The sequence below is a fragment of the Aotus nancymaae genome, unplaced genomic scaffold, assembly GCF_030222135.1.
Source record: "Aotus nancymaae isolate 86718 unplaced genomic scaffold, 86718_ANA_hifiasm-v0.15.2.pri h1tg000079l, whole genome shotgun sequence".
In the NCBI taxonomy this organism is placed as follows: domain Eukaryota; kingdom Metazoa; phylum Chordata; class Mammalia; order Primates; family Aotidae; genus Aotus; species Aotus nancymaae.
In genome coordinates this window covers 20,880,058-20,901,764 of record NW_026988494.1, presented here as the reverse complement: position 1 = coordinate 20,901,764, position 21,707 = coordinate 20,880,058, and the positions used below count along the sequence as shown (strand labels likewise).

Genomic DNA, 21,707 nt, shown 5'->3' with positions numbered 1-21,707 from the left:
ACTCCAGGCTGGGGAAGAATGAGGCTCTGTCTAAAAAAAAAAATTAAAAATTAAAGAAAAAGATATGCCCTATGCATTGAAATAAAAAAAGACACAAACCAAAGTGTTGCCATTATTGTTTCAGGGGTAGTATAATAACGGGTAAGTTTCTTTTCTTCCTTCTCTCTCTTACCTACATACAGCTATTTTATAAGCATTAATAAAGTCCGTAGATTGAGTATAATCATTTTCCTTAATGATATATGCTAACAAAAACATAAACTTTTCTTCCTTTAAAATCTAATGCCCCCTTAAAAACCACTGAATGGTAGGTATACCTTAAACAGACGAACTCTGTGGTATGTGAAAGAAAGCTAAGAAAACTGTTATTAAAAACAAACTACTGGCCGGACTTGGTGGCTCACGCCTGTAATCCCAGCACTGTGGAGGCTCAGGGGATGGATCACCTGAGGTCGGGAGTTCAAGACTAGCCTGGCCAACATGGTGAAACTCCGTCTCTACTAAAAATACGAAAATTAGCCAGGAGTGGTGGTGCATGTCTGTAATCCCAGCTACTCAGGAGGCTGAGGCAGGTGAATCGCTTGAACCCATGAGGTGGAGGTTGAAGTGAGCTGAGATTGCGCCATTGCACTCCAGCCTGGGAGACAAACCAAAAAAAAAAATACCTACATAACGTCCCCTTAGCTGCCCTCCCATCCAGTGAACTATGAAACACTTACCATATCAGCCAAAGAAATATACAAGAACATTCCTCCAGCCAGCGCAAAAATCCAGTTGGCAGAGAAGTGGCTGCCGGCCAGGATGCCAAAGGCCAGACCCAGGTAGCAGCAGCAGGCAGAAAGGAAGTTGAAGAAGAGAGCCTGTTGGATGCTCATCCCAGCGTTGAGCAGGATGACAAAGTCTCCTACAGCAGGGAGAAAGAGAAGGGAAGGAATGATGAAAGAAGAGTCAGATGGGCGTGGTGGTGCACACCTGTAATCCCAGCTACTTGGGAGGCTCAGATAGGAGGATGGTTTGAGCCCAGGCGTTTGAATCCAGCCTGGCAACAGCTCGAGAGACAGTCATACAAGGTCTTGGGAGACAAAGGGCACTGATGACGTCAGACTGCTAAAAGTGTGGGTGAAAAACAATCAAGACGGCCCCAGACTCAAGACTGAAGTGACAAGACAGTCCCTTGAACTTCCTGTTCAGGCCCGTCTCCATTTGCCAAACTGGCCATGTACCCAGCCTAGAGGCTGAAAATCTTTCCCAGGATTTTAAAAATAGATGACCAGCTGGCACTGGCCTCCTCGTTTCTCTCTGGATTCATGGTGAAACAGAAGGAACCCCCTTCCTCACAACAACCACGGAAACAAAATAGAGATTGTGAGAAGTGAAGTGATTTGCCCAAAGTCTCAAGTCAATACATGGCAAAGCCAGAACTTGACCCTCAGTCGTCCCTAAGCCTCTGGAGTAATTACTGGCTTTTCACACACTCCCTCTGATCAAACTAAGTCCCTCCTACCCCCTGGTTCATGCACCTGCCAGGCACCTGAGCCTTTGGCAGATGAACAGGCTGGAAGAGAGCCTTTACTGAGTGCTCAGAATAGCACCTGGCACATGGGAAGTCCCTTTCACCTTTTGTTTTTCTTTAATCCTCACCATAATTCTAAAATGGGGTGCTCTTATTAACCCCACTGTATAGATGAGAACTGAGCCACTGCATGTGGGGCTAAAAGGAAACAAACACCTTTATAAAAACCCCATCATTTAAAATTATCTATTTATTTATTTTTTTGAGATGGAGTCTTGCTCTGTCACCCAGGCTAGAGTGCAGTGGTACAATCTCAGCTCACTGCAACCTCCACCTCCTGGGTTCAAGTGATTCTCCTGCCTCAGCCTCCCAAGTAGCTGGGACTACAGGGGCAAACCACCATGCCCAGCTAATTTTTGTATTTTTAGTAGAGACGGGGTTTCACCATATTGGCCAGGCTGGTCTTGAACTCCTGACCTCGTGATCCACCTGCCTCAGCCTCCCAAAGTGCTGGGATTACAGGCGTGAGCCACCACACCTGGCTAAAATTCTCTAATTGTTAAGAAATAGTGATTAGAGTCCATGAAGCTTTGGGGGCATGTTAATCAGTTACAATAAGCACTGTGAAGGCGAGGAGATGGGAGCAAGGAACCGGCCCCAGGAAGGGGGCCTGCACCATCACCTGAGGGAGCACCAGTAGAACGGAGGACACACGCTTACCCAGCTCGTGTGGGAACTCCTCACAGAGGATGGCCACCGAGGTGCTGATGCCTTGGAAAACTGACACAGTGAAGGAGGCACCGATGGCCAGGCCGTCGATGAAATTGTGGAGGCCGTCGCTCAGAGTGATCATCCAGGCCAGAGTGCCGATGTCAGAATAGCGGACACCTTTCAGCCAGTAGCAAGCACTCTGGGACGCCTGCAGGTCCTAGGAGAAAGCACGCATGCAGTCAAAGGTTGGACCATGTGCCTTCAAGGTGAGCCTGAGGCAACCTCTCAGAGGCTCCACCAAGCAGCTGGTGGCCCACTGACCTGCACAGAGAGAGAGCCCACAACGACCTTCTCATCCACCACAGGCGCCTTGCCGTCCAGCTCGCTGTTGCAGTGCTGAGGAATCATGTGGTCCAGGTCCCCGTTCTGCAGCTTCTCCATCACCCCCTCCTCCTGGTCCTTCTTGGAGGGAAGCGTCTCGGAGGCATAATGGCTGTGTCCGTGATGATGCTGGAGGGGCAGCAAGGAGAGCTCAGCATGACATTCACCAAAACCACAAACCTGACCAAGCACCTGCTCCGAGGAAGCGCTCCATGCACTGGAAGACCTCAGCCCTACCACTGAAGAGGCCACAAGCAGGTCACCTGCTTAGAAATGCTGCAAAAGCTGTTCTATGAAGCTGTGGCCAGGCACGGGGGCTCACACCTGTAATCCCAGCACTGTGGAAGGCCGAGGTGGGAGAACTGCTTGAGCTAAGGAGTTTGAGACCAGCCTGGGCAACAAAGCGAGACCCTGTTTCTAATATATATGTATATAAATCCGTACCAAGTGCGAAGGACCTGGCGTCAGACAGATATCAAAGCTGTCGCCTCAGGGCAAATGCTTATTCCAACAAGGCAGCCACTGCTCAAATATTTAGAGCTCCTCTCTTGCAATGGCTTATCTCACTCAATTCAGCAGCTATTTAGGGAATAACTGCGTGCCAGCCACTAAAGATATCTTTTTGAAACTGTATTGTAATAGTCAGTCCTGTTTCTCTGCAGTCATACTTCATACATAATGAATGTATGTTATCAAGCCCTTCTCCCCATCCTGTAAAGATGCAAATATATTAAGGAAATCATCTAGAACAAAACAAAGGGGATAAACTACTGCTGAGAAGACACACTGGCCAGATCTAGTTTCTGGTCTGGCCTCACTTCAGGAGGTGAAATGGGATTATCTCCTCAAGAAATCAGAGTTTCGTGAAATTTTTGATACTGAGCTAACAACATCACCACCACAAAACATCGACATTTTCCTGAGATGGGTGCTTTCCCTAGAAGAGCTTCCTTCAGCAACAACTGGGCCTTACCTCATTTTTCTGCTTAAGAAGAATCTTCAAGATCTTCTCTGTGAAAAAGAAAAGATAAAAGCCCCCAAACACCACTGCAGACTTGGAGACATAATAATCTTCCAGAGGGTTGAAACCAAAAGCCTGTGGACCCAGGAAAACAAAATGAGTTTTAAAGAAGATAAAGTGTCTTCACTGGTCCCCCTCCTATCTCTTAACTGCTTTCTTGACTCTAGGAGAGGAGACAGACGTACTGGAGGAACTCTGCCATCTACCCATCCTCTTTCCAGAAAAAATCTAGTCCTGGTGTCTCCCTGATATGACATCACCAAACCCGTGAGGTTCTTCTCAAGTTCATTTGCTGACACAAAAGACTGACCATCTGTAGAATTTTAATTCCAGAAAGAACAGCCTCCGATACGGTTTTCTACTTTTGATTTCTCTTGGTGCTTTGCTATGAAGGCATTCTCTGCCAGCAGATTTCATACTGAAGGAGCAGACACTTGTATTTATTTTCATCTTATCTAGTGTTCCTGGCTGACCTGCCTGTAAACACAAAGGGAGACGGGTAATTATACTTTCTAAAATGGGAAACCCATTTCTCGGTTAAATAATAAGAACTGCAGCATCTTCCTGACCGCAGACCTCCCAGTGACCACAGAACCAAGAAAGCAGACTGTGTTACTGCGAGCATCCATTTTTGGGTTTTGAGTCCTTTCTGAAACTGTCACTTACTGAAGAGGGAGGGGAGAATCCATTGGGAAGAGGACAGGAGTCGAAATCAAGAGAATTCTGTCCTAGGTTAAGCTCCTGATTTATGGTGGGTTCTTGTGAAAGTGCTTAATGACCTGGCCGGGTGCGGTGGCTCATGTACTTTGGAGGACAGAGGTGGGTGGATTACTTGAAGCCAGGAGTTTGAGACTAGCCTGGCCAACATGGTGAAACCCCATCTCTACTAAAAAACAAACAAACAAAACAAAACAAAAAAACAAAAATTAGCTGGGTGTGGTGGTACACCTGTAATCCCAGCTACTCCGGAGGGTGAGGCAGGAGAATGGTTTGAACCCAGGAGGCAGAGATTGCAGGGAGCTGAGATGGTACCACTGCACTCCAGCCTGGGTGACAGAGTAAGACTCTGTCTCAAAAACAAAAAAGTATCTAACGAATTGCTCCTCTGTTTATTTTACTTTTTAAAATGTTTATGGGTGCATAGGAGGTATATCTATTTATGGGGTTGTTCCTCTGTTTTCTGATGGGAAACAGGCCTTGAATGAACTCCCTCCCTCTCATGAATTAGTCCAAAATAAAAGTTGATCCCAACTTCAAGCAACTCTGGGCTATTTGTTGTCTTTACGTTTTAAAGGGGCCAAATTCAATCACTACCTTCCAGGGAAACAACACTTTTGTGTTGACTTTCCAAGGGAGTCAAATCATCCAGGGGAAAAGTGAAGTGAAAATAGGCAACTAACACCTCTCTGCAAAAAGCCACAAAGGATGGTAAAGACAAAATCATGGCTTGAGCTTCAGAAATTCCAAAAGCTGGGTTCTAGGCTCAGGGATATACGCTCTTGTGTAGGTCAGATTCCAATGGGTAAAACGTTACTTGTTCTACCGATGCCTCAGAGTTAACCTAAGGATGGACTAGGAGAGAGCCAACTGACATTTTAGAAAACATCAAGCGTTGGCCGGGCGTGGTGGCTCACGCCTGTAATCCCAGCACTTTGGGAGGCCAAGGTGGGTGGATCACGAGGTCAAGAGATCGAGACCATCCCGGCCAACATGGTGAAACCCTGTCTCTACTAAAAATACAAAAATTAGCTAGGCATGTTGGTGTGCGCCTGCAGTCCCAGCTACTGAGGAGGCTGAGGCAGGAGAATCACTTGAACCAGGAAGGCGGAGGTTGCAATGAGCTGAGATCGCACCACCTGCAATTCAGCCCAGCGACAGAGTGAGACAGTCTCCAAAAAAACAAAAAGGAAAGGAAAAAGAGACAACATCAAGTGTTGTAAGAGGCACATGGAGTCATCTCTCTGCTTCAACTGCGGCTCTGTTCAGGCCTGCGAGACCACCCGCACGGAGACGTCCTGTGCTTACTGTAATTAATGGGTCTGCTAAGAGGATTATACCAAATTAGATGAACCATCAGTTCTCTCTTCTTTTGTGGTGAGTTTTCCCATGAACTTACTAGGCAAAGGTACCGTCAAGGTATGTAAAACCAGACAGTGCTTCACTTGCATTACCTTTGCCCCAAAACTCCCTATGGACAATCTTTTTACTGAGACCTCTGGGTTCTGATGATGTGTGGGTTGGTTGGTTTGTCTGTTTTGAGACAGAGTCTTACTCTGTCACCTAGGCTGGAGTGTAGCGGCGCCATCTCGGCTCACTGCAATCTCCATCTCCTGGGTTCAAGTGATTCTTGTGCCTCCTGAGTAGCTGGGATTACAGGTGCCCACCACCACACCCAGCTAATTTTGTACGTTTTGTAGAAACAGTGTTTCTCCATGTTGGTCAGGCTGGTCTCAAACTCCCGACCTCAGGTGATCCTCCCGCCTCAACCTCCCAAAGTGCTGGGATTATAGGCGTGAGCCACCGCGCCCAGCTGATGATGTGTTTTAAACTCCTCTGCACCCGAAGCCTCAATCTGAGTGCCACAACTGAGCCAGAGTGAGCTCTCTACACTGCATCTCTTCACTCCACATCAGATAGCACTTTCAGCACCAGGCACTCAGTGCTGCCGAAGAATCAATCGTTCCATCCTCACAGCATCCTCCTGAGGCTGCCTGTTGCTTTCCCCATCTCACATCTGAAGAAACAGAGGCACTGTGAGGTCAGTGATGTGCCTAGGGTTACAGAACCTACTGATAGTGGAGCTGGGATTTGAACCCAGCTCTTCAGCCTATGCTAGGCTGCCTCTCCTAGCTCACACCTAAGTCCTAGCTTCACTTTCCAAAAAGAAAGGGCCTCCAAGTGCCCTCTCCATGCCTTCCATCCAAACGGAGGCCCTCCCACTGTGCCCACCGGCGTGCTCCGGGGTGAGGGCCCTGGCTTGCCATACCTCCGGGATGAGCTGGAAGAGGGCGTTGGAGTAGAGGGTTCCAATCGCCAGAGCTATGAAGTAGAGCAGCAGCCTCTTGTAAAAGGTCTTCTTCATGAAGGGCACCACGCTGGCCCCCATGAGGGAGCAGAGGGAGATGACGGTCACGCAGAGGAGACCGTATCCCCACACTGCCGTGTGGAGGGAGGGCCAGCCCCACCCAGGGCAGGGAGAGAAGGCACACACCCCATGGCACAGCAACCACCATTTAGGGGGAGGAAGGTGGAGTGGACAGGGAGGTCACAAGGAAAGTTTGGTGGATATGAACGGAACAAAAAAGAAAAGTCAGAGAGGGACAAGTAGGGAGGGAGAGAGAAATAGAAAATTTGTTAGTGATTCAAATCTCATGGAATTTCCTTCAATCAGTTCAGAAGAAAGAGGAATTCAAGGCGGCCTTGAACCCTGTGACTTCCGCCCCTGTGGCCACCGGTAGCCCCAAATCATTCCTGCCAGTGGCGTGACTGGCTGGGCAGGGTGCTGCCTTGTCACACACCCGAGGTCTGCCCAGGCCTGTCAGAGAGGCTGTTCGAGACTTTGAACTCGAGGGCTCTCTTTCACAGGACACACGAGCATGTGGAAAGGGGGTGGTCACTCTGCTGCTGCGTTTGCTTCTGCACGTTCAATTCGCATTGCGCAGGCTTGGGTGACACCACGACCACTCGGTTTGCTTTGTATGAGATACAACCAAGCCAGATGTGCAGGGCAGAAGGGATAGAGGACGATTAACGTCCAATGCCCATAAAATTCAGTGTCTTCACCTCTCAACTTCTTTGCTTATTTCCATATGCTCTGAGAGGGGCTCAAGCATACAGAACAGAGTTCCAGGATCACCCTGTCACAAAAAGATTTCCTCAGACATTGCCCAGTGTGACACTCCGTCCAGGCCCAGAAGAGGGCGAGACAGAACCAGACCAGGATGAGACACTCCCTGGCAGGCCGCAGGGGCGGAGCACGTGTGATTACAGTATTTCCATTCAAACAGGTCCAAAGGAATTTCATTTCAAATCTTTAAAAAATTAACATATTTCATTGCTGGAGCTGAAAAAATAGCCCAAGTTGAGGCCTCTCCTGCAAAGTGCTTGTCAGATCCACACAAAATTTTGAGATGGCACCAAGATGGTGGACATTCAACCAGGAAGAACGGGCAAGGCACGGCAAGCCATCTGCTGTCTTTTCTTTTGTTTTCTTTCTTTTCTTTTGAGACGAAGTTTCACTCTTGTTACCCAAGCTGGAGTGCGGAGGTGCGATCTCAGCTCACTGCAACCTCCGCCTGCTAGGGTCAAGTGATTCTCCTGTCTCAGCCTCCCAAGTAGCTGGGATTACAGGCATGCGCCACCACGCCTGGCTAATTTTGTATTTTTAGTAGACATGGGGTTTCTCCATGTTGGTCAGGCTGGTCTCAAACTCCTGACCTCAGGTGATCCGCCCGCCTTGGCCTCCCAAAGTACTGGGATTACAGGCGTGAGCCACCGCGCCCGGCCCCTGCTGTCTTTTCTGGGTCTTTTGACTGGTAAAGCCTGGGAAGCTGCTGACATGGATCTGAGAAGGGCAGCGTCCCCCACTTCCTAAGGGGGTCGACCATGCATCTGCGTATCCTCACCCCCAACAGCAGCATCTCTGCCTGAGCTAAAAAAGTGGACAGACTGTCAACTTGGGTCTTATTTTCATAGCTCCTCTGTGATAACAATTAAACAACAAAATTAACATTTCAAAACAGTGAAGTCAAGGTACCAGGAAGTCAGCCCTATCAGGAAAAAGTCAAGATGCAAGGTACGAAGGACTGAGGCCCCCTCTTCCATCTATCTTATTTTAATTTTGTTTTGTCTTGGTCTTTGTTCTCTGTTTGGCTCTCTATGCTAGAAATGATGGCCTGCTCAAAATTAAACAACACTCACTTTTTAGGCCAGTTCTACGTATTAGCTGGTAACCTCTTTTCCTTCCATCTCATTCCAGATGGATAAGCTCTTAGTGCCCAGATCTGAGTACTGCCAAGACTTCTCCTTAGAATAGAGTGAGCACTGGCCAGGTGAGGTGGCTCATGCCTGTAATCCCAGCAGTTTGGGAGGCCGAGGCGGGCAGATCACCTGAGGTCGGGAGTTCAAGACCAGCCTGACCAACGTGGAGAAACCCCATAGCTACTAAAAATACAAAATTAACCGGGCATGGTGGTGCATGCCTGTAATTCCAGCTACTTGGGAGGCCGAGGCAGGAGAATTGCTTGAACCTGGGAGGCAGAGGTTGTGATGAGCCAAGATCATGCCACTGAACTCTAGCCTGGGCAACATGAGTGAAACTCCATCTCAAAAAAAAAAATGCCGGGCGTGCTGGCTCACACCTGTAATCCCAGCACTTTGGGAGGCCAAGGTGGGCAGATCACCTGAGGTCAGGAATTCAAGACCAGCCTGACCAACATGGAGAAATCCTGTCTCTACTAAAAATACAAAAAATAATTTTGTAGGCGTGGTGGTGCATGCCTGTAATCCCAGCTACTCAGGAGGCTGAGGTAGGAGAATTGCTTGAACCTGGGAGGCGGAGGTTGTGGTGAGCCGAGATCATGCCATTGCACTCCCCCTGGGCAACAGGACTGAAACTCCGTCTCAAAAAAAAAAAAAACAAAAAACCGTAGCTAGTACTTAGCAGCAAAGGCATGGATGGCAGTCGGTGGCTGCAGCTTTCCTTTGATGCCCTATGCATGGGGCTTAGGAAGGCAGGGGAGACTGCCAGGTCCTGGGAGGAGGGAAAACTGGAAGAACCTTGCATCTGACAGCACCTGCAGAGGCCAGGAGTGAGAGGTGGGCCCTGAGACCCAGAGTTAGAAGTCATTGGTGGCTTTGATATGAGGGACAGGTTCAATTCTCAGGTGGCAGTCATTGGGTGCCTTGGAGCCCAGGGTAGGGGAGGAAGGGACTGGCTCAGCTGTGCCGCCCCAGGGAAAGAGGACGCGCACGATTCTGTTCTACTGCACCTCTGGGATGAGCTGGAATAGCGCGTTAGACAGCAGCGTTCCAATGGACAGGGCGATGAAGTAAGTGAGCACACGGCTGAAAAACGCTTTCTCCGTGCAGGGCAGGACGAGGACTCCCAGGAGAGAGGCCAGGTTAATCAGTGAGACACAGAGAAAACCAAAGCCCCACACTGTGGAGGAACAAGAACAGACGAGGGCCTCTATTACTGTGGGTGGGGAGACACTCCTGCTGCCTGGGGCTGGCCCGTTCTGAATTCAGGTGTGATGGGGCAGACCAAATTCCACTAACCCATTAGTAAACATTCGCTGAGTCCATCTCTCGCCAGATGCTGCGGAGAAGCCTAGGGAAGCTCTATGAAAACTGCTATCCAAAAGAAACTCACCTTTTTTTACAGAGAGACAGTTGTAAACAGCATGGAAACTTAAAAGCCATAAAAGCAGGCCAGGTGCGTTGGTACACGCCTGTAATCCCAGCACTTTGGAAGGCTGAGGCGGGTGATCACCTGAGGTCAGGATTTTGAGACCAGCCTGACTATCATGGTGAAATCTCGTCTCTACCAAATACAAAACATTAGCCGGGCATGGTGGCGCATGCCTGTAATCCCAGCTACTCGGGAGGCTGAGGCAGGAGAAGCACTTGAACCCAGGAGGCAGGGGTTAGAGTGGTTACAGTGAGCCAGGATCATACCATTGCACTCCAGCCTGGGCAACAAGAGTGAAACTCTGTCTCAAAAAAACGGAACAAAATGAGAGAAACCGTACAAGTAAATAATGACAGCAGAAAACAGCGACTTGCAGTAGCATAAACAGCATACTCTGAGTGCCAAGAGTAGGCAGCACACGCCAGCCCTGTGGGGCTTAGGCAATCAGGGCGTACACTCACAGCTCACGGCAAGCCCACTGCGGCTGGACCAGGGAGACTGGGGAGGGCAGGGAGGATTCAGTGGGCCAAGTGCAGCCTCCTGGAGGTCTTCAAGGTAAAACTATATAACCAAAGTGAGCCAGGTACAGTGGCTCAGGCCTGTGATCCCAGCAATTTGGGAGGCCAAGACAGAAGGATCACTTGAGCTGAGGAGTTTGAGACCAGCCTAGGCAACGTCCTGTTTCTACAAAAAATTTAAAAATTAGCTGGGCATGGTAGTGCACACATGTAGTCCCAGCTACTCAGGAGGCTGAGGGAGGAGGATCGCTTGAGCCCAGAAGGTCGAGGCTGCAGTGAGCTATGATCGCACCACTGGACTCCAGCCCCAGAGACAGAGTGAGATTCTATCTCAAAAAAAAAAAAAAAAAGATTAAAAAAAACCAAAGCACTGGGCCCCTGTGGTTCAACATAAAATAAAAAATGGACCAAAAAAGCATCCACAGGATGCTTGAAAAGTCCAATGCTCTGAACAACGCACCAGCTACAGCCCAGGAGTCTGACAATGTTTTAGGCCAGCCTTGCGAATACAAAAATTGACTGTACAATCATCGATCCCCCTCCTGACACTGACAAGCTCCTCCTGGATATCACTGGTTAGGCCTTCAGTGAGCAGCAGCAGCCGAGCCCGGGAGTCCTTGTGAGACAGGACGAGCTGGGAGACAGGCTCCTGCCTTCCCAGCCTGGCTCACCTTCAACAGCGCTCGGCCGCCCCTCCTCCGTCTGCTCATTCTCCTCATTTTCCTGGTTCTCTGAAGTGCAGGCCCGGGAATCCAGCTGCTGGAGGATGGTGGGACAGAACTCCTGGAGCTCACTGCTCCCAATTCGTGACTGCTCGCTGAAATTGTGGGCAGCGAAGAGGTCTCCAGAACTAAAGCACTGAAACACAGGAAAAGCAGGAAGCTGCTCAGACCCCAAAGATCAGGCCTTGCCCCTCTAAGTAGCAACCTATTCAGCCTTCCCAGAGGAAAAAAGAAGACAGAGAGGTCCAAATTTCAGGGAATTTATAGATTCATCTAGTCTAGGGATGAGGGCAAGGTGTCCCCTAAACTTAAAAAACTAGTAAGTAGAGCCAGGCGTGGTGGCTCATGCCTGTAATCCCAGCACTTTGGGAGGCTGAGGCAGGCGGATCACAAGGTCAGGAGTTCAAGACCAGCCTGCCCAACATGGTGAAACAACATCTCTACTAAAAATACAAAAATTAGCCAGGCATGATGACACACACCTGTAATCCCAGCTACTCTGGAGGCTGAGGCAGGACAATCACTTGAACCTAGCAGGCGGAGGTTGCAGTGAGCCGAGATTGTGCCACTGCACTCCAGCCTGGGTGACAGAGTAAGACTCCATCTTAAAAAAAAAAAAAAAAGAAAAAAAGGTGAGTAGAGCCGGGCACAGTGGCTCATGACTGTAATCTCAGCACTTTCAGAGGCTGAAGCAGGCGAATCATGGGGTCAGGAATTCAAGACCAGCCTGGAGAAACCCCATCTCTACTAAAAATACAAAAATTAGCCGGGCACAGTGGCGCACCCCAGAAATCCCAGCTACTCAGGAGGCTGAGGCAGGAGAATTGCTTGAACCTGGGAGGCAGAGGTTGCAGTGAGCCAAGATCATGCCATTGCAGTCCAGCCTGGGCGACAGAGTGAGATTCTGTCTCAAAAAACAACAACAACAACAACAAGAAGTAAGTAATCCTTATGGCTCAGCTAGCTATGAGAGTTACACATTAAAAGCACAACCATCTGTAAATAAGTGCCTGAGACATTTAAAGAATGACAACATTTCTATCACTGTCACCAAAGTGGCCATGCATGGTGGCTAACACTGTAATCCCAGTACTTTGGAAGGCCACAGCAGAAGGATCATTTGAGGCCAGAAATTGGAGACCAGCCTGGGCAATATAATGAGAGCCCTTCTCGACAAAAAATTTAACAATTAGTGAGGCGTGGTGGCACATACCTGTAGTCTCAACTACTGAGGAGGCTGCAGCAGGGGGACTGCGAGAGCCCAGGAGTTGGAGGCTACAGTGAGTGAGCTATGATCATGTCACTGCCCTCTAGCCTGGGTGACAGAGCAAAACCTTGTCTCTTAAAAAAAAAAAATTGTCACTAGGGCATGGTTTCTAGAAAACACCATTCTGGGGCCGGGCGCGATGGCTCATGTCTATAATCCCAGCACTTTGGGAGGCCAAGATAGACAGATCACTTGAAGTCAAGAGTTCAAAATCAGCCTGACCAACATGGTGAAACCCTGTCTCTAATAAAAATATAAAAATTAGCTGGGCGTAGTGGCACACACCTGTAATCCCAGCTACTCGGGAGGCTGAGGCAGAAGAATTGCTTGAATGCAGGAGGTGGAGGTTGCAGTGAGCCGAGATTGCGCCACTGCACTGCAGCCTGGGCAACAGAGTGAGACTCCCTCTCAACAAAGAAAAAAGAAAAGAAGAGACAAAGAAAACACCATTCTGTGTGTGTGCCTGAAGATAAAAGCTTCGTACCAAATCTGGCTGCACATTACAATAGCCCAGGGAGCTATTACGTTAAAATGCAGGTTCCAGCTACTTCTCTGAAGCTGAAATGTCTAGGGTGGGGCTCCACCGAAACGGTGCTGCTGCCCAATCAGCCCCACACATCCTCAACCATACAGGACTGCCCTCAGCCCGAGGACACGTATGTTCACAGAGGCACGGGGAGGAAAACCTGAAGATTCAAAGTGGGCCGTGGCCAGCCAGCAGCTGCCGCACAGTTACCTTGGGAGGTGGCAGGTAAGCGCTTCTCACGAACTGTCCCTGTGAAACCTGCAGCTCCACTTCTAATTATACTGTCTACACCTACATGCCAGGCCTTTTCTGAGTTTGGTCTCACATGGGCGTATCTCTGAGAGTCAGCACTCTGACTGTGCTGCCAAAATAAGTGCCTGGGCTTCTAAAGGCTGAGGGCTGGCCTCCTGTGACCCCGAGATGCTGCTGCTGTCCTGGCAGGTCCTGAGACCCATGTCACTGCATCACCTCCGGGGGGCATGGGGTGCACTCCTCTCTGGCTCTGGTGTCTACTGTGCTCAAGTCATTCTGCATCCACACCACATGGTCACCCCTGTCTTGCCTTTTTTTTTTTTTTGAGACGGAGTCTCGCTCTGTCACCCAGGCTGGAGTGCAGTGGCGCAACCTCAGCTCACTGTGACCTCCACTTCCTGGGTTCAAGTGGTTCTCTCACCTCAGCCTCCAGAGTAGCTGGGATTACAGGCACCCACCATCATACCTGGCTAATTTTTATATTTTTAGTAGAGACGGGGTTTCACCCTGTTGGCCAGGCTGCTCTCGAACTCCTGACCTCAAGTGATCCGCCTGCCTCAGCCTCCCAGAGTGCTGGGATTACAGGCGTGAGCCACCGTGCCTGCCCTGCCCTGTCCCTTTTATCTCCACACTGCACTCATCTCAAGGGGCAGCTCGAGGACACTGCATGCATGAGCCTGCCCGGATGACTCCAGCACACTCCTCTCCCCCTCTCATTTCTGCATCCTACAATTACTGTCCAACCCACAAAATGCAATGCTTCATTTCAGCACTGCTGACTCTGTCCTCTGTTGGTTAAGCTCCCCATCATGCCAGTCAACTCCCTAAATATGACTCATTTTTCTCTATTTCCCACAACACCAGCACAGGGAACAAAGTCGATATATAAAGGTTTTGCCGGCTGACTTATATTTGGCTGCCACAAATAGCCCCAGAGTCTGATTAGCAGAGATAATATGGAAGAAAGAACACAGAATTGGCAGCCAAAAAGACCTGGTGTTCCAGCCTGGGTCTCTGCAGGGACTCGCTGTGGGACCCTTGGTGTCCTCTCCTGTAAAATGCAATCGCCGCTGCACCTGCAGGGACTGTGGGCTCACTGGGATAGTAACAGGCTCTGGAAACGGTAAACTCTATGAGAAATGCTGGCCTGGGAGCTGTGTTTTCTCAGCATTTCCGAGTGACTCAAGTGCAGCTCTGAGGAAGAGTCTGTGGGGCTGAGAACCCCACTTCCAGGCTACCTTTGTTTTGTTTTGAGACTTGCTCTGTCGCCCAGGCTGGAGTGCAGTGGAGAGATCAGGGCTCACTACAACCTCCGCCTTGCTGGGTGTAAGCGATTCTCCAGCCTCAGCCTCCCAAGTAACTGGGATCACAGGCACCCACCACCACGCCTGGCTGATTTTTGTATTTTTAGTAGAGTTGGGATTTCACCATTTTGGACAGTCTGGTCTCAAACTCCTGACCTTAGGTGATCCACCCGCCTTTAGGTGTCCTCCCAAAGTGCTGGGATGACAGGCATCAACCACTGGCCCCAGGCTACCTTTTATTAAGGGCTTCAGAACACCTATGCGGGGCGGGGGGCGGGGGGCGGGGGGCGGGGGTGGAGTCAGAAAGTACTGCAGAAGACTCAGAATATGCTTATTCAGACAACAGGGAAAAAAGAATTGGCCTGTCCACTCTGTCTTCAAGACTGACCTGCCTCATCCTACCTCTGCCAAGCTGCCAGGCTACCCTGGGCCAACTAGATAGGAAACCCTGAGAGGCCAGAGACTGTGCTGATCGGAGCTGCTGGCTTACAGGGGAGTCTTACCGTGGAGAGGTTCCTGTGTCCCTGCACGTGTTGGGTGACATTACTCCGGCCCACCCCCACATCCAGGTGGTTGAGCAGGGCCTTCAGCTGCTGCAGAGTGAGGCTGTCACCCTCGCCATAGCGACGCATTAGATCCTGCAGGAAGGAGGCAGCGCTGAGAGCGGGCGTGCCTAGGGACGAAGCGTGAGCCTCGGGGCTGGGTGTCCATAAGCCAAGCAGGATCAGTAGGAGGCAACTGTGGAAGGCCGGGTGCAGCAGCTTCATGGTGACTAAATGAGCCTGTGAGAGAAAAAGGCAGGTGAAGCTGAGGCCTCTCCCTGTGTGCCAGCAACAGCACCGGGTGCGTCCGCCACACACTCAACACGGCGAGACTCTCCTTCAGTCTCTGCCTCTGCTCCTTCTTGAATTAGCCTTTGAAAAAAACCCTCCTTTTGAAAGGACAGAATAAAAACTAATAAAAAGGACAAATTCAAGAGGTTTAATTAAAAAAATAAAACAGCAATGTGATTATTATTATTATTTTTTTGAGACGGAGATTCACTCGTTGCCCAGGCTGGAGTGCAGTGGCGCAATCTCAGCTCACTGCAACCTCCGCCTCCCGGGTTCAAATGATTCTCCTGCCTCAGCCTCCTGAACAGCTGGGATTACATGCACACACCACCACGCCTGGCTAATTTTTTTATATTTTTAGTAGAGATGGGGTTTCATCATGTTGGGCATGTTGGTCTCAAACTCCTTACCTCAGGCGATCCACCCACCTCGCCTCCCAAAGTGCTGGGATTACAGGCGTAAGCCGCTGAGCCCCGCAGGTTATGATTTTCTAGAAGTCCTTTTAGAGGTACTAAAATAATCATGGATTTACCATCTGATCTGGGGTCTGCTTCAAACTAATAACAGAGGGTGTATGAGCACGGGGGTGTGGATGAGAGGTGATCAGGCATGAGCTGATACTCACTGAAACTAAGCAACCGGTAGATGGGAATTCATCAGATTCTCTGTCTGGTTTCTTTTTTTTTTTTTTTTAAGACAGTCTTGCTCTGTCTCCCAGGCTAAAGTGCAGTGTCATAATCTCAGCTCACTGCAAACCCCTGCCTCCCAGGTTCGAGCAATTCTCCTAGCTCAGCCTCCCGAGGAGCTAGGATTACAGGCGTGTGCCACCACGCCTGGCTAATTTTTGTATTTTTAGTAGAGATGGGGTTTTACTATGTTGGCCAGGCTGGTCTCAAGCTTCTGGGCTCCAGTGACCCACCCACCTCAGCCTCCCAAAGTGCTGGGATTATAGGTGTCAGCCACTGCACCTGGCCCTGTCTACTTTTATATATGTTTGAAATCCTCCAAAATAAAGCTATTAAAAAATAAACATGGGCTGGGTGCAGTGAGAGAGAGAGAAAAAAAAAAGAGAGAAAGACAGGAAGGAGGGAAGGAAGGAAGGAGGGGGAAAGGAAAGAGAGAGAAAGAAAGAAAGACAAGACAAATGAAAGTTTAAGGTAGTACGACTGATGACGATTTTTCTCGTGTTAACCATTTCCCTTAGTATGGTTATAATTTAATTAGCGATCTAAATAAATTATCAAGAGGGGAAAATGAGCCTCCTTGCTCCAAACCCAGAAGAAGCCAATCACTGCAGCTGTTTCTTCCCCAGGCACCCAGGGCTTGGACATTAATCTCAGTGAATCACACACCCCGCCTCGGGGCCTTTGCTTATGACAGAGGAACAGCAGCAGAGTGGCTGAGAGCAGGCTTGCCTGAATCCTGGCCCAGCCACTTACCAGCAATGTGATCTTGGATAAATTATTTCACTGGAGTCAACATTCTACAATTACTCAAAGCAGTGCTGCAGCTTACCATAGCCTTCAGTGTCAAAAAAAACCTGGCTTGAATTTCTGCACAGCTGCTTATAAGTCACTACGGGCAAGCACCCGGCTTCCCTCTACCCTTTGTTGTATCATCTGTAAAACTGGTATCCACCTCATTAGATTACTGTGAGGATCTAACAGCATAAGCTATGGCACGGCCCCTGCCAAGTACCTGAACCATATAGAAAGCACTCAGTAACATTTAGCTATAATAATTATAAGACTTATAATCATCAGGGTTTCCCCGATTCTGACTCTCTCAGCCCAAACACTAGGCTGCTAATGAAACGGTCAGGAATATCCTGTGGCCAAGTAAAGTATCCTAACTCCAGGCCCGGGGTACACATGTCACATAAGTCCCCTACTGTGATATACCCAAAGGACATTACATGCTTTAGGATCCACATATGGGGCATGCACAGAATCTGGGGACATAAAATACTGCTCGTCAGTGGAATATATACTTTTGAGTCTACAGAGATGGATTCAGCATCAGCCACAAGGTGGTTTCAAAAGTGCTACTCTGAGACTCACAACTCTCAAATCTCCACCAAGAGACAAATGTTAAACTATGGTGAGCAGGGTGGATCTTAGGCAAAAAATGACTAAAAACCTATCGTACAAAGAAAGTGGTTATCCATCAGAGCAGACTGAACTGTCGACGGCATAAGCTGTGCTGTCAAAACAAGGGGGAGGTCTGCCTGCATTTAGAAAAGAAAGGCAATGAAATGATGGAAGCAGCTAGCATCACCAAGCGCAGACCTTGCTAAAGTGCTTGGCATCCCCCGTTCCTTTAACAGAAGCTGGGAAACTTACCCATGTAACAGACAAGGACACTGGGGTTCAGAGATTAGGAAATGTGACCCACAGAAGCATGCAGCAAAGCCAGAAGCGGAACTACTTTGTAAATCGAAGCCTGGTCTGAATGATGTTAAATTCAGTGCTTTCTTAGCCACCATGCCCTCTGCATGAAGACATAAAAATACACGTCCTGGATCCCACGGAGATCCACAAAGTCCTGCATGTCTCTCTCCGTGCAGATCTTTCCTGATGTCTAACAGCCCCAACAAGCATCCAAACCTTGGCTTACAACGCCCTGCAATGCTATGAGGGGATAGCCCCAGGGTCCCTTTAGAGGACAGACTGTGTCACACTGCTCCTCCTCTGGGGCTATTTCAACAAGATAAACCAACGGATGTTCCCACCTCAGCTGCATTTCTCAAATTTATCTGTGGTAACTTCAAACCATGGAGCAAACAAACCCCAAAAGACTTCAGGTATGGTAAACTCAGGGTGATTTTAGCAGCTTTACCTGGCTGGCATTCACCTAGAGATGGCCTTCTTTTTATTTTTGTTTTTTTGAGACGGAGTCTCGTCTGTTGCCAAGCTGGAGTGCAGTGGCGCAATCTCAGCTCACTGCAACCTCTGCCTCCCGGGTTCAAGTGATTCTCCTGCCTCAGCCCCCACCACTGAATAGCTGGGAATACAGGCGCGCACCACCACACCTGGCTAATTTTTGTATTTTTAGTAGAAACGGAGTTTCACCATGTTGGCCAGGAAGGTCTCAATCTGTTGACCTTGTGATCTGCCCACCTTGGCCTCCCAAAGTGCTGGGATTACAGGCGTGCACCACTCACCTGGCCGAGGTGAGCATTTATGAAGCATTTGCTTTTCCCTGACCCAGTGGCCCTGCAACACCCCAGGTGGCTGCTGTGACAGCCTGGAGTGCTAGGGAAGAGGCACCTTCGGGCTGTACCATTGGAAGAATGAGCCCACAGGGCCACCTTCGCTTCTCCCAGGTGACCTTTTCTTCCCCGTGGCACAGCTGTTCTTTCTTCCAGGACATGCCCTACACTGGGCATCAGACACCCACAAGACAGCAACCAGGCTCAGGTCTAGATCTGTCCCCACGGGCTGTGCAAGTTCAGCCAGCAGAGCCCTCCTGCCCGGCCCAGCACTTGAGACACGGACTCACCCACAAGGGTTGGGGAGGATCTAGAAGCTGCCAGTGACACTCCAAATCCAAGTGCCCCTGGCCTTTTGGCAGGCATGAAAGGGGAGTTTTCTGCTCCAGTGGAGTTTTGTTTTCTTTTAACTCCAAGTTATTCTTAGCGGGGAAAATGTTTGTAAAGGGTATTAGGAAAGAAAGAAGAGGGAAACACACACAGCTGCTGATGCCGCTGGGTAGAGGTGCAGGGGTCCGTGTGCGTGGCCCCAGCTGTGAGAGGAAGCTGCACCAGGTTCCAAGCCATGTGTGGCCCCTGGAGAGCCACTCCAGTTCCCCTAGGGAGCGGGCCAGCTGCCCTCGAGTAAGAAAGGACACCTTTCAGGGAAGACAAGTGGGAAGTCTCCAGACAAAGTGCGCTGTGGCCTAGGAGTGCTCCGGGCTAGCTCTTCCCCTGGAGTCTCTCTGCCTCAGGGCCAAAGAAGTAAAATTATTTTAGTGCCCTCCTTCTCTGGCTAAGGTGCCAGACCCAACCCTGGGGGAGATGGGAGGGAGACACAGGAGAAAGCAAGAAACTCTTGTTCTGGAACCTTCCTCTGTGGAAGCTCAGAAGTTGCCTTACTATCCAGAGGTCCCTAATTGGAATTCCACCTACCGTCCGTCACCCTTCACTTGGTGCAGAAGCAGCTCCACTTAGAAGCGGCACTTCTGTCCCGCGCAGACGCTCCCGTGATCTTCAGCACGATGCACTGTTTTCTATGCCCACCTCCCCTCTCCAAGAGGCGCAAACATTTGCTTCCGTGACACTGGCTCTAGAGGCTGGGCACAGATATGAGAACAGGCAGCAGAAACCAGCAGGGCCTCTGAGCAAATGGGGGTCCACTCATCCCCTCCCCTTCCTGACCACCCCCTACACCCGCCCCACCCGCCCCATGCTGGCCAGGGAGCCCACCACTCCCGCTCTCAGATCCTGGGCACAGAAACAAAACATGAAAACTAAGCTCACATGCTCCAAACTTGCCCAACTCAGATCATTTCTGAAGCCAAGAAGCTGTGTATCTGCCCCCTGCCCCCTCGTGCGCACTGTGCCTGCCAAGCACAGGCCATGTGGGTGCACAGGACATCGCCAGGCTGGGACTCATAACTAGGGGGTCAGAGTCAGCTGCCGGCTCTGGGGTGGCGGAGGGTCTGAAGGCAGTCTAAACTGGGGTTTTATGAAGCACTTTACTTAAAATTATGAGAAGGCTGCTGGTCTACACAAAGGAAGACCACAGGGTTGCAAAGGTTGGGTGAGGGAGTGGAGGGGGAACCCAAGTAGAAGCCACGCTGACAGAAATTATGTTCCCCAGCCAGGCACGGTGGTTCCTGCCAGTAATCCCAGCACTTTGGGAGGCCACGGCGGGTAGATCACCTGAGATCAGCAGTTCAAGACCAGCCTGACCAACATGGAGAAACCCCGTCTCTACTAAAAATACAAAAATAGCCAGGCGTGGTGGCACATGCCTGTAATCCCAGCTACTTGGGAGGCTGAGGGAGGATAATCACTTGAACTTGGGAGGCAGAGGTTGCAGTGAGCAGAGATTGCGCCACTGCACTCCAGACTGGGTGACAGAGCGAGACTCCATCTCAAAAAAAAAAAAAAGAAAGAAAGAAATTACGTTCCTCAGAGCTCTTGGTTCCACCACAGACTAGCATCAATGAATCATCCTAAGCCTTCCCCCCTACTGTCTTCTCAAAGGATGTCAAATGAGCCGACTGGTTCTCACATATTCCTCAGGAACAGAGAAATGGGTCTCTGAGGTACCCACAGTCTCTGCACATCACCCGGCTTATGAGCGTCCAGAAGACAGTAACTACAAAGGCAGCTCCCACTACTCCCTTGGGGTTCTCTCCCAGGAAACAGCTCATTTCTGCATCAGCCCTTCCAGCAGGGGGCTTTCTCCACTCTTCCATCTCTGCCCCACTCAAGGGCTGCGACCGCTCAGCCTGATAGGATTGTATCTCCAGCTAGCAGACACGGGGCTAGCAGATACCAGTGGCTCAGGATGAGTTCTCTGTACATCACACAATAGCAAAAGGCCCTGGGTGAGCCAAGGGCCATCTGGAGCCCAGGCTTAGGGAAAAACCCTGACAAGTTGCAGACAAAGGACAAAGCCAGGCCCCAGGGTGGAAGGCGGAGGTCTTAAGGAATAAAAAAAATCCAGAGCTGCTTGTCTTACAGACTGCGGGTGCTAGTGGCCCCGGAAGCGCTGCCTGGCAATGCAAGGCCCACTGACGTGTATCTGAAGCCCAATTTTCCGTGGGACTGCAAGCAACATATTGTTACGATGAACTCATATCCTTAGTTTGAAAAGAGCAGAATAAAGGTACAGAGTTTAATGAGCATTATAAAAGAGAAAGTGGATTGAAACACTACATAAAGACCTAAGATGAAAAACTGAAATGAGAGTATAATTTTCCCTCCCCTGACAATTAACAAAATGAGTACAAATTTTTAAAAGCAAAAAAAAAAAAAAAAAAAAAATCACCAACAGCAACCAAACAAGGAAACAGATCTAATCTGAGATACATTAACTTCAAAACCAGAGGCAAGGGAAAAATGAAGGAGGCGCCATGCATGGCTCATATTCTATTCCTGGCCCAGCCTGACAACCCAAATGACAAGAGCAGAACCAGAACTCTCACTCCCATCCCCAAATGTGGCAAGAGGAAGTCCTTTTCCTCTTCAGTTGAGGAGTAGGAGGAAAAGCTACTGGGGAAAAGCAAAAAAAAAGGT

The 21,707-nt window shown here is 49.6% G+C and overlaps 1 protein-coding gene across 5 annotated transcripts in view; it reads right to left on the bottom strand.

Annotated features, from left to right (window-relative positions):
• SLC39A14 (solute carrier family 39 member 14) overlaps window positions 1-21,707 on the bottom strand; it is a 57,793-nt gene that overhangs the window by 4,673 nt on the left and 31,413 nt on the right. For 3 of the 5 annotated variants that reach the window (XM_064368843.1, XM_064368845.1, XM_064368841.1), the window contains exons 2-8: window positions 15,131-15,409; window positions 11,228-11,414; window positions 6,613-6,782; window positions 3,579-3,701; window positions 2,546-2,734; window positions 2,234-2,441; window positions 720-904 (exon numbers count right to left, since the gene is read on the bottom strand). In XM_064368843.1, the coding sequence (XP_064224913.1) occupies window positions 720-904; window positions 2,234-2,441; window positions 2,546-2,734; window positions 3,579-3,701; window positions 6,613-6,782; window positions 11,228-11,414; window positions 15,131-15,394 (1,326 nt within the window). In that variant the 5' untranslated portion in view covers window positions 15,395-15,409. Of the gene's footprint in view, window positions 1-719; window positions 905-2,233; window positions 2,442-2,545; window positions 2,735-3,578; window positions 3,702-6,612; window positions 6,783-9,616; window positions 9,787-11,227; window positions 11,415-15,130; window positions 15,410-19,586; window positions 19,738-21,707 lie in introns of those variants that run through there. The other 2 variants (XM_064368844.1, XM_064368842.1) reach the window with 2 other exon arrangements.